The 12,167-nt window shown below is 38.8% G+C and overlaps 1 protein-coding gene across 5 annotated transcripts in view; it reads right to left on the bottom strand.

The window, feature by feature from the left end:
• Positions 1–12,167, bottom strand: part of AKAP6 (A-kinase anchoring protein 6) — a 514,317-nt gene that overhangs the window by 106,007 nt on the left and 396,143 nt on the right. For all 5 annotated transcript variants that reach the window (XM_045067871.1, XM_013047435.2, XM_045067872.1 and 2 more), the window contains one exon: positions 5,982–6,102. In XM_045067871.1, the coding sequence (XP_044923806.1) occupies positions 5,982–6,102 (121 nt within the window). The remainder of the gene's footprint in view (positions 1–5,981; positions 6,103–12,167) is intronic.

Below are 12,167 nucleotides of genomic sequence, written 5' to 3'. Positions count from 1 at the left end.
CCCGAATTCTCTAAAAGTGACAATTTTCTCCTTTAAAATGTATCTCTTTCTCTTATCTTTTTTTTCCCTAAAACAATTCTTCTTTCAGTGTTTAGTTCTCTTTTTATTTGTTTGAATTTTTTTTTTTTTTAGAATTTTCTTATTTGTTCATTCACCCATGATCTTAGTTTACTCTTTTTGTTTTGTTTTAGATTACTCATTTTTGTTTGGTTAGTTGTATATTAAGTAATTTCAACTGTTTTTCTTTCTCTTCAAGGTTATAGTTCTCCCTCACTTTCCTAGTACCCTCTTCTTTTCTTTTTTTTTTTTTTAATTTTAAGGATTTATTTATTTATTTGACAGAGAGAGAAATCACAAGTAAGCAGAGAGGCAGGCAGAGAGAGAGGGAGAAGCAGGCTGCCCACTGAACAGAGAGCCTGATGTGGGGCTCCATCCCAGGACGCTGAGATCATGACCTGAGCCGAAGGCAGAGGCTTAACCCACTGAGAGCCACCCAGGAGCCCCTACCTTCTTCTTTTCAAGTATGTAATATTGATGTCTTCTCTTATTAATCTCACCTGGCCAAACTATCATTGAAAGGAACCACCTGTGGTTGAGAGCTGTGTTCAAAGTCTGTAAATGTTATCTGGCAACAGAGTTAGAGAAAAACAATTCACTTGTTAAAAGTATTATGTTTAGGGGTGCCTGGGTGGCTCAGTGGGTTAAGCCTCTGCCTTCGGCTCAGGTCATGATCCCAGAGTCCTGGGATCAAGCCCCGCATCTGGCTCTCTGCTCAGCAGGGAGTCTGCTCCCCACCCCCCCTTCTCCCTGCCTCTCTGCCTACTTGTGATTTCTGTCAAATAAATAAATAAAATCTTTAAAAAAAGTAAAAGTATTATGTTTAGAAACTTACTTATAAGAAATATTAGTAGTTAAACATTTCACTACCATGCCATTCTAATCCCTTACATTAAAAAAAAAATTCCTGACAGAAAGTGTTTTCATATCTAAGTATCAAAATAAACTTAATTTCTTCAAAGGAAGTGTAATTTTTTTCCCCCTCAGGGAAAATGTAAATTTTGCAATTAAGCACATTTCCCTCTTTGCTTTTACTACCAGGAAACCCAATGTGAAATTTTAGTATCTTTAGTAAGTGCATAGGACCATACAGTCTATATGCCTATATATTAACTCTTCTCACTGAAAGAGATTAGTCTATGTTTATTTTCCCCAGTTCTGATTTATATTTATGTGTTAAAAATATTTTTAAGGGTTTCCTGTGAATTCTTATAAGCAACCTCAAATCCAGAGCAGAGTTAAAAAATCTAATCAGTCTGCTTAGTGAGCACTGGATTATGCAAAATGGGCAGTCTTTTTCCATTTGCACAGCGGACATATTTGTTTAATACTTATACCAACAGAAATATAGAGGACACTTGCATTTTTCCCATAAAAACAGAACTATATGAGAGTAACTAGCCCTCAAGATGAAATATAAAATCTCCTGTGTGAATTCCTTGAAAGTATAAAGACCTTAGTTAAAATGGGTACTAATGTTACATAATCTTTCAGCTGTAAGCATTATTTTAGTCCCTTAGAAATCATATAAGCTAATACCTTGTTGATGAGGAGCAGCTAAGCCATCCTCTCAAGGAACAAATCTATAAATGCGGTGCTTTCGTGAGCCTCCTACTCTCTGAAAACAGCTCTTGTTCAAGTATAACAATAATTGCCAGAATGCAACTTTTGAATGTGGCCCTTGAAATTAACCCTTGGACTCTGGAAGCCCATACTAATCCAGGCTCACTAAGGGCTCTGTTATCTGGGCTTCGTAGGTGGCAGAGAATGGGCAGTGCTCTGTGGCAAGGGAAGGAGCCCCTGACCGGGCACAGCCTCACAGCACTCCCAAGTCAGCTGTGTCTGCCACCGAGGGCAGGACAGCAACAAGCAGCAGCCTGAGCTCCAGCCTCTCCAATCTTGATGATGCTTCGAGGTCACTTAGTCTATAAAATTCACAGGATGGGGAGGAGATGTCTTGAGCTTCCCTGAGCCCAAGAATAATGCCACCTTTGATCTGTAGAAATGAAAAAAATGGAGCTTTTCCTTTGCAAGTGGGTTTTAAATATTTCTCCATTAATAGTTAATGCACATGCAGACCGGCAGAGTGACAGCTCCCCGTGATTATGAATTCCGGCTTCGTAACTCCAGTCCAAATAGGAGCTGAACTTTCAAAATCACGGTGGTTACTTTTGACAAATTAAATTGTCCTACTTAGGAAGGTAGGAGGAATGAAGAAAAAGAAAGTGAGAGAGTGGGAGCAAATTCTCCTTGGAGGTGAGTCTCAGACTGAGGAAGAAAAAATAAGAAAGAACTACTTTTGTGTTTTCTAGGCTGACAATACTGCCAGTGTTTATTAGAAAAGAGCTATAGAAGGTCCCTGCTCAGAGGTTGGGCAACTGGGCCAGACAAAGACGGGAGAAGGAAAGACACTGGCAGGATGGCTCGCTGTCTCAAAACAAGGAAGAAAATATTTTTGAGGGAGTGGTCATTTTTAAATAAGAATCAAGTTGCTCTTAAGACCCTGCTGTTGAAAGTTAATTAGAAAGAAAATGGTCTTAAATTTCTAATGAACAGAAAATAACAAGAAATGGTTTAAACAGAAAATTCTACTTTGTTGTCCTTCGTAATGCTAAAATTCTAAATTATGTCAGGTGGTGTCAATGTATTCTTTGCCCGTTAAATCTAACTCTTTTCCTCTAAGAAGTCCCTGTGGCATTTTGCTGGCTTGGGGTAACCGACATATCACAATAGGTGCCCAGCCCAGGAGCTCTGCTGAATGAATAATCGAAGGTATTTATCTGGAGTTACATATCTAGGGGTTAAGGACAGACGATTTTCTGGCAGAGACTAGAGTATAAAATAAATAGGGAAAGTCAGGTAAGTAGTGCCTTATGTGGAAAAGGCTAAAAAACTCTTCACTCTTGTTGACTACCATCTTAGTAGGCTTTCTCTAAACCAACATTTCCAAATGTGGACTTTGGGGAATCAACCTAAGTCTGTGTAGTACATGTCACGAGTCAGGATCTGGGCATGACTATCTACTCCAGGAAAGGAGCTGAGTGATGAAATACAGAGAGCCCCCCAAGGAGAGGAGAGAAAAGGTTTTGAATTCTACCATAACAAGAATCATACTTGGTCTATGGCCCCTGGGATTTTACCATCACTCAGGTGAAGGTCTCTCTGAAAGGTTTCACCTTCATTCTTTATGATAATATCAGCAAACATGAACTTCATTCTCACCCTTAATTTTTTGGTATATGTGCTGCCGAACAAAGTGAGCACTCATCCTTGACCTTTGAACTCAATGACCGTTAATTCAGTATCAGCTATGTAAGGTGTTTTGCTTAACAATGTATACAATCTAAGAGCAAGGCATGTTTCTTAGTGTTATAGAAGCATTTTAAGAAAGGAAGAAGATGTACATGGGTTGAGCTGGACTGGAGTGCCATGACATGGGTTGGGCATCCTGTTGAATGGTCTTGAAGACTAGGGAATGTGAATAATAAATGCCCCACAGGGGAAGGGGGAGTCCCACTGACCAGAAAAAAAAAATGGTTTTGTCCCAAATGTCAGTGGTGCCCTTGATGAAAAATGCTGGTAGAGCACTGATATCTTCCAAGGACAACAAATTTAAAGATTAAAGTCTCAAATGTAACTGAAAGCAGAGGAAGGCCTGGGCACCAACTGAGAAGTGCTATTATTCTGGGGTCTCTGTGATTCATAGGCTCAAAACCCTCCTCCCCCAGGTCATCAGTTCAGTTGATTTCTGAAAAGGCACATTGGAACAGAGGAATGGGACATGGAAAATGTTGACCTAACCTGAAAATCCCTGAGGATTCTAGATGAAGACCTGAAATTAATTTTCCTCCATCATTTTTTCTAATTTGGGATCCACCCTGAGTTCTCAACGACTCCTTACTCAATATCCTCAGATTGCTCTGGAGGTTCCTAAACCTCTGGAATAATGTGGGGGCTTGTGTAAAGGAAGACTCTACAGATCTGTAGCATTTGCCCTTGGTGTATAGGTAATCTTTAAATTTGCTTATAAGCCAAATGCAAAGTTTGGGCCAGTCTCATGAACTTAGCTGCATTAACACCTCAGAGCAGAAAGATGATGACAGGACGTGAGTCACAAATAAAGAACCCCAGTATGGAAAATGTTTGGGAAAATGCTGTAATCCAAGAGTATGAGTGGGTGGAATAATGGCCTTCAATATACCAGAATGGGAATTCTTAGGCAGAGCACTTATAAGGAAACCACAAAAAAAAAAGACTGATTTCCTATTAATTGTGATGTAAATTATATGGATGTGATTTTAACAAAGAATAGCACTACTACTGAAAAAAAAATTGTGGTTTATGTGCAAAATGCAAAATGCATCAAGAAGAAAAGAAATCTTATTTGGCATCATGAGTGCAATAACATCTGAGATAATGGCTTATGGTTAGTTAACTTTTGTATTATTTTTTCCTGTTTTGTTCAATTTTTAATGCTTATTAGGAATGAAACTAATATTTTCTATCAATAAATTGATAAGATTAATGGGCATTTTTCATACATAATTCTTGATCCTGACATGAAATGTGAACTCACCTTGATTTGTTTACACTAGCTGAAGACTGTTATTCCAGACATGTTAGGCTAGAAGATATACTGGGTAGTTTTGTTGTTAATGTGGATGACTAGCCATACAGGAAATAGCTAGTAGTCAACAAACTCGATTAATGTTGGTAGAATTCTTTCAGGAATAAAATATCACCATTTGCTGACTCCTTGGGGAGATTATATCTTCTCTTAACCAAGATGATTCTCAGGGGACACTAATTAAAGTCAACCGACCCTTGAAAAGTATAAATAAAGTTCTCTCTTTAGAGAAGGTAAAAGTTAAAATAACATATTTAGGAAAGGTAACTTAAAATGATAAAAAATGAGGAAGAAAGGAGACAACTTTTATTTGACCTTGAATGTACTTCTTATTCTACAAGAAATTTTTAAAAGCTAGAGGGTAGTTGTTTCTTGTCATTATACTGTTGCTGATTCTGTGGTTAGTTATTAATTTTATTTTTTATGATTCACAATCTGCTCTTTGAAATATGCCATATGCTCAAAGCAATTCAAGGATGACAACTGTCAGAATTACTCCAATAAAAATTGCCTAAATGAGGAAGATTTACTGCAATCTGATATTTCAGTGGAAAGTCCCTCTACCCTCCCCGACAGCTTTTGCAGACGCTGTGAATCTTGCAACCATTTTTTCAGTCAAAATCACATAGCTGTTTTGTAAGAACTTCTAAGGCTATTTAAGTAGAATTGGTAAAACATATTAAGCTAAGGGTGAATTAGCAGACACGGAAGAACAATATAGATAGTTATTAGATGGATTGCCTGCAATCGATATATAAGTTCCAAGCCAGTTTTTTTAAATCACACACAAATGTATTGAGTTGATATGACAACGTCTGCTCTGTGTATCACTAATAAACATTAAATTGAATGATCCCTGTACCCTGGAAGTAGCAAGTCAAACTGGAGGCAAATTTCTTTTTTTCTCTGGAAAGATCTGAGGGGTGGATAGAATCCACCTGAGTGCTCCAATGAAAACACATTTTGTTAAATGTTACCAGTCCATTTATCCTTCATTTTGTTTCAGTCTATTTATTAATGCGGTTTCATTTATTGCTATTCATCTTGGAGATAAATCTTTGTCCTTCTATAGAATTACACCAAATAGAATGTGATAAAGGGAACTTTCTTGCAATTATGATGTCGGTGCAGCCTGTCAGCACACAAGGGATGGAAATGAGTTTGGGGACAGGGAAGGGAATTCTAATAGACACCATGATACATACAATGAACGCAAAGATATCCTGAGAGAGAGAGAGACTTGTCAGGCTAATCAGATCTTCCACAGCAAGGTAAAGGCAAGAAGGGTAGCTCTAACCTTGTAAAGATGCTGCTGCTGCTCCTCTGACATCATCAGGTCGTGGCTGTCCATCACGAGGGACTCCATGTCAATCAGCCAATCCCAGAGCTCCTGATATTCCGAATCAAAGTCCAGAAGCCTGAAGATAAGGCACAAAATGTATTATGCATAAATACAGTGTAGTTGTTAAAATCTCATATTAGAATAATATATTCTTGAAAACCCATGATGTATCTAGGTGATACCTGTGAAAAGAGAAGGGAAAAATTCTCGGTGTGGTTATGCGGTGGGCAAAATAGAAACTCAAGCCTCTGACATAGCATTTCTTAGATTTTGAAAACATAACATGTTATTCCAGGGCTCATACCTGAGATGTATCAAGACTATTTCCATTCGCTAACCCTTTTTGAGGATTTACAGCACTTGAACAAAATGACTACTATTATGTCCTTGGAAGAGAGTGCTGCCATATTTAACAGACTGAGAAATGAAGGGTCGGGGCCTTGTGAAGGGAACAGGGTCCAGAATTTTGGGTCAGAATAGCACCCTCAAAATTCAAACCTCTTTCTTGCCCACTAGATTTTCATAGATGTCGCATCCGAAATACATTTATGATTAAGAATACTAATTCAAGGGGCGCCTGGGTGGTTCAGTGGGCTAAAGCCTCTGCCTTTGGCTCTGGTCATGATCTCAGGGTCCTGGGATTGAGCCCCACATCAGGCTCTCTGCCCAAAAGGGAGCCTGCTTCCTCCTCTCTCTCTCTGTGCCTGTTTCTCTGCCTACTTGTGATCTCTGTCTGTCAAATAAATAAATAAAATCTTAAAAAAAAAAGAATACTAATTCAACTAATTTCTCTACAACGATCACAATTTATTATCCGATCTGAAATATCATTTTCCCCAGGAAACGACTCAATCATTTATTTGTCCCTCTGCTGTCTATCTGCCTATCTCTGCAAACATATATCCTACATTTATTGTCATGGATGAGTAGCCAGCATTTCAGCTTAACACTCAGAGATAGGCTTGAGTGACTCTGGTAAGCCGGTGAGAACCAGGGGCAGATCCAGTATTAGACAGGTGTTCCCCACAGACGTGTAGGAAACAAAGGTAAGGACAGGAAGTCAAAACAATGAATCTTTGAATAGCCAGCAATCATTAAAATTCAAAGGAGGATCACTCTGGTTTTCAACAAAATAAATCATTAGAATAAGGAGCTTAAAAGGATTAATGTGATTCTCTATTGAAAGCCTGGTGAATAAGTAAAGCCCAGATTCTTCTAAAACACTGTGATCAGAAAATGAAAGTGCAGGATGAAAAACTATGACTTTGTCCTTCCCCCCAAAATCATCTCCCTAAAAGAAACCACATCCTTGCCAAACTGTAACAGAGCAAAACCCTATCAGAACCAGCAAAGCAGCGGGCTCAAGTATGAATCTGGATTTATCAAGTGAGTATCTTATTACTACCTTGTTCCTGTCTCTATACATTAAATGGCTACTTTCCACAAAAATGAACATTCACTTTTCATAATTTAATTTAATCTTAATCGATCTGTCAAAGAAAACTGAAGGTGTGTCTGGTGACCGAGGAGACTAGATCTAGAACAGCTTGTTTTATTTTAATTATCTTACCGTAATTACAAAGATTACTGATGAAGACCATAAGCATCCAGGGGCAAGGATGCTCGCTGGCTGACACGTAGAACTGACGTTTAACTGAATGCTGATGTTGGGCACCGGTGATGTGACCAAAAGCTTCAGCAAGGCTCTGGTGGCCTAGAGCAGGGTTTCTCAGATTTAATGTGCACGTGACAGAGATGAGGATTTTGTTGAAATGCAGGTCCCGATTCAGTAATTTTAGGGTGGGGCCTGAGATTCTGCATTCAGGCCTTGCTTTGAATAGCAAGGAATTCCAGCAAACACGAGAAATCTGAACTAGTATCCCATTTCAAAATACTAAAAAACAAACAAAACCACTGTAACAGGGACAAACCACCAAGCTTTGTTTATTAACTCTGAGCGACTAATAAGGAATGACTAACAAGGATTTGCTCACAGGACAGGGACAGTCATTTAGAAATACCACCTGAATTACAGTCATCATTTCTCTCTCCGTGCACCCTCCCACATTTTAGCCATAAAAACAGGAGAAAGTCGGAGGTGGGTGGGTGTGCACCTGGGTGACTGAGTCAGTTAAACGTCTGCCTGCAGCTCTGGTCATGATCCCAGGGTCCTGGCACGGACCCCCCATGTTGTACCCATGCTCAGTGGGGAGTCTGCTTCTCCTCTCCCTCTGCCATTCCTCCTGCTTGTAGTCTCTGGCTCTCCCTATCTTTCTGTCAAATAAATAAATAAAAATTTTTTAAAAAGGGAAATGTCACCCCCCCAAATTAAGGAAGTATGATTCTGGTGAATAGTAAAAATAGCAAAGGAGAAATAAAGAGAAAAGTTCACCTTTTCCATATCAGTGGATTTAAATAAGACAGAAATAAAAGCAAGAGGGGCTCCTGCTAAAATGTGGATCCTTCCCTATCTTGGACTAAGACCTGGAGAGGAGGTATGTGAGACAGGTTGAAAGGAAAGTCAAAAGCACCAGGATGTCAGCTCCTTTTACTGCTTGGAAGTCTGAGAAGAGACTTCACCATCACCTGGAGTGGGAACACTACAATCAGAGAGAACTTTGGTCAGGACTCCCTTTGCTACCTGTTCTTTTATCTTCTGGATGAGGACACTGTTCTCTCACTCCCCACCTGACCCTCCCCACCCAAGAGGTTTCTAGGAGTTCACCCAGTGAATCTGACAGAGGTGCTGGCAGGGCAACAAAGGCACACTGACCCCAAGGAGAGGCAGGGGGGCCTCTGAAGCCAGACCTCACAGAGTTGGCAGGGTGAGTGGGGGTTGAGATGAGGCTTAGTCAGCAGAAATACCTCCTGACCAAGCAAGAGATAACAACACAGCCATGGGCTCTGTGGGGATCAACTTTGGAATACCTAGGGCAAAATCCATTCAAACAAAACCAGACAGCCCCTACCCAAGAGCCTTGGTGAGCCCAGGGAAACTCATCACACCTCAGAATCACAAGGTCACATAAACCCAGATGCCATCTTAGAAAAAAGAAGGGAGAGAAATAAATCTGAAAAACAGCATTTACCCCAAGAGATAGCTCCCCAGTTATGATGTTAATTTATTAGGGGATGCTATAAGCATTGTGTTAAAGAACTGGGCCTCTGATCTTGAAGCAAGCTTTCCCCTTATTTACCAAGAAATTATGTGCTTAGAATGTCTCATAAAAACTATCAGTCAGCAAGGAGAATAAAGGGGCCTGTTTTCTCTTTCATATGTGCATGCAGAAAAGAAATTTTGATTAGGACCAAACAATTCAAGGGTAAGAAATGAATTTATCTTCCATTTCTAGTGCTCAGCATAGCACCTGGTGAACGATGATGAGTGAAGGTAGCTACTGAAGCCACAAACCTTTAGTTGGGCAAGAGTGGCTTCAGAAGAGCAGCATGTGGCAGAGACAATAGGGTCTCCTCCCCCGATGCCACTACCAGCACAACCCGTGCCACAGACAGGCTTGGTCCCTCCTTCTGAAGGTGAGGTTTTGCCTTCAAGTCCATGATAATGGTGCATTTCTTACTTACAGATTATGTGCAGTAGCTTCTCAATTGAGGTGAGCTCTCCCCCCTCCATTCCTCCTACATCTTCCCCTTTTCTACACTGAAAATTAAGGAGACTGAAATAAACCAAACATACATTACATGGTAAAATACTCAGAACGATGACATCTTTTCACTGGCTCTTAACCATACCTTTCTATCTATGGAGCTTTATGATTCCCTTTAGCAAGGGGCTTAGAACAAAAACCCATTTCTTCTAGTTAAATGTACCTCAACTTTCTTCTCAGGGAGTCTACACAGAAGACCCACAAGAGGCAAATGAACCTAACACAGATACTCCCCCTTTCTGCAGTCTAGTCTATTTTCATTTTAGCTGAGAATATGTAGGCTTGAGTTTGTTAGCTACAGTAAATGCTTTGGTTTCATATTTTGCTTCATTAGTATAGAATCGACAGTAGTGTTTTCCAAACAACAATTCTTGTAAGGTCCTAATACTGAAGACAAAAACATTTATTTTAAGCATTTGTGCCTAATTTCAGATTCTTGGCCGTGTGTTAATTCCCAGCTTAGAAAAGACCTCGGAACTTTACAAATTTAGTGAAATCAAATATGTAACTTCGTAGCCAATCACAAACAAATTACTAGAATTTCTTTCTTGATTCTTCAAAAGCTTCTGAAATGAATGCAATTAAGTGTGTTCACTATTTCAGGAAAATTCTTAGGTAAGAAAGTAGCTTACTTTCTTATTGTTTATGTTACCTGCAAAGGTGTGTGAAGTGTTTTTCAAGTAATTTTGTGCAAGACGGTGTCTTCCAGGCAAAGTGCCAGGTACTATACAAGAAAACAGAGAGGATCATAGATGAGTGAATTTATCAAGAGGATCATAGATGAGTGAATTTATCTAGTAGCTAGAACTAGTTAACAGTTTTATATCCCTTTGAGGAATATGCTGATTCTATCGATTGAATTCAGAACGAGGTTCTTTTCTTGAATTCACGGTGACAAGGTCCTAGTCTCTCTTTTTAGAAGAGAGAGAGGCAGCTGAAATTGTGGCAGGTGGCTCACAATCTTATAAGGGATATAAACACGGGAACTACTCTTTTGGAGGGATTTTCCTCATAAAATTTTCTGTCGTGTTTCGGTTTGTGTTAATTCCTCCACTCAAATATGTAATCTATTCTCTGTTAAAAGATCTCAAAGCATAACTTCTCAGTAGCCTATGGATCTGTTATATTCTTTATGAAAATGTTACAAAGCAAACTCATAAATACTCTAGGAAAGTGTTATAAAGCAAACACATCACCAAAATGGTATTCTTTTGGATACTTCTCCTTTAAATTGCCATATACTCCATCTGAAATGGGTTCACAATAAAAGAGTTGGACACTGTTGTAGGTATAATATTCCCATTTGAGGAGGTTGAAAGCTTATGCATGTGATGAGGAGAAATAGCCTTCTAACTCAAAGTCCATTTTCATTAGATACGTGCAGAATTATGAACATGCTTAACTCACAGAGAATTTAACAGACATGGAGACAAGACTATGGAGTAATATATGTGCAAATTTTTCTTTAATGTTTATTTCTAAGTTTGGGTTAACTAGTCTGGGTAATCGACAAAAAAAATTCCCAAAATCCTGTCTGCCATTTTACTCTGCTTTTTCAAGGTTACAAAAAGATTCCAGGGCTTTTCACCACAGAAATAAAATACTAACAAGCTTATTCAGTATCATTTTTCTGCAGATTGGATAGCAATACATTATTTGTAAGGCTAGCATAGTTTAAGAAATAATCCTTCCTCTAAACCCTGATGGGAGTTATGTTTGACTAGCTAAGTGTTTGAATACATAAATGCATTCAGCCTTTGGTATTTAAAGTGAGCATCATTAACTCAACATTTCAACTTAAACTTTGCTTAAAAGATAAAGTTTCACCCAAGTGAAATCAATGGAAGGTGTGTGTGAATATATGAGGTTTCAGCTTGGCCCACTGAGGAATTTTGATTAAAACAGACAACCAAATGAAGAAATCATCAAAATAGAGCAATTATTGGTTGAAGAAAAGATAACACTAAAAAGTCCTGGCAGTTTTTCTACTAAGTCTGAGTCATATATATTTGGGAGCTAAATTTAAGACTCCATCTTTCATATGCTTAATGGTTCATTTCACATAAACACATCCAAAAACACAGGACTGATTCCTGAAATACCAGCTTCTTTATAGTGGGACTCCTATTAAATGATCCAATTTTCCTAGCTTCTTTAGCATATTGATTCTTTCCCCAAATATTCACTAACTGTTCACTGTTAACATTATTTGCTCAAGGAAGTTTGCCTCTGTTTTTCAAAAAAGACACTAAAGGTAGTGGTAACAAAATCTTGTACAAATATGGTTTAAGAATTTTACTGAAGTAAAATACTAATCATAGATCCAAATTTCCCGTCACCCTTTACTCCATTTGGCATGTAAGCACAGAAGGGAGATGGAACAGGGGCACCTGGCCCACTCATAATATCATTAAAGAATAAAATTCAGCTTTCTAGACATGGAATCTGATATGCACAGTTGCATGTAGAATCCCTT

This window comes from Mustela putorius, unplaced genomic scaffold (assembly GCF_011764305.1).
Source record: "Mustela putorius furo isolate JIRA1106 unplaced genomic scaffold, ASM1176430v1.1 tig00003898_pilon_pilon_pilon, whole genome shotgun sequence".
NCBI classification, from domain to species: domain Eukaryota; kingdom Metazoa; phylum Chordata; class Mammalia; order Carnivora; family Mustelidae; genus Mustela; species Mustela putorius.
Note: the sequence above shows the minus strand (reverse complement) of the source record. Positions and strands in the feature narration are given on the sequence as shown.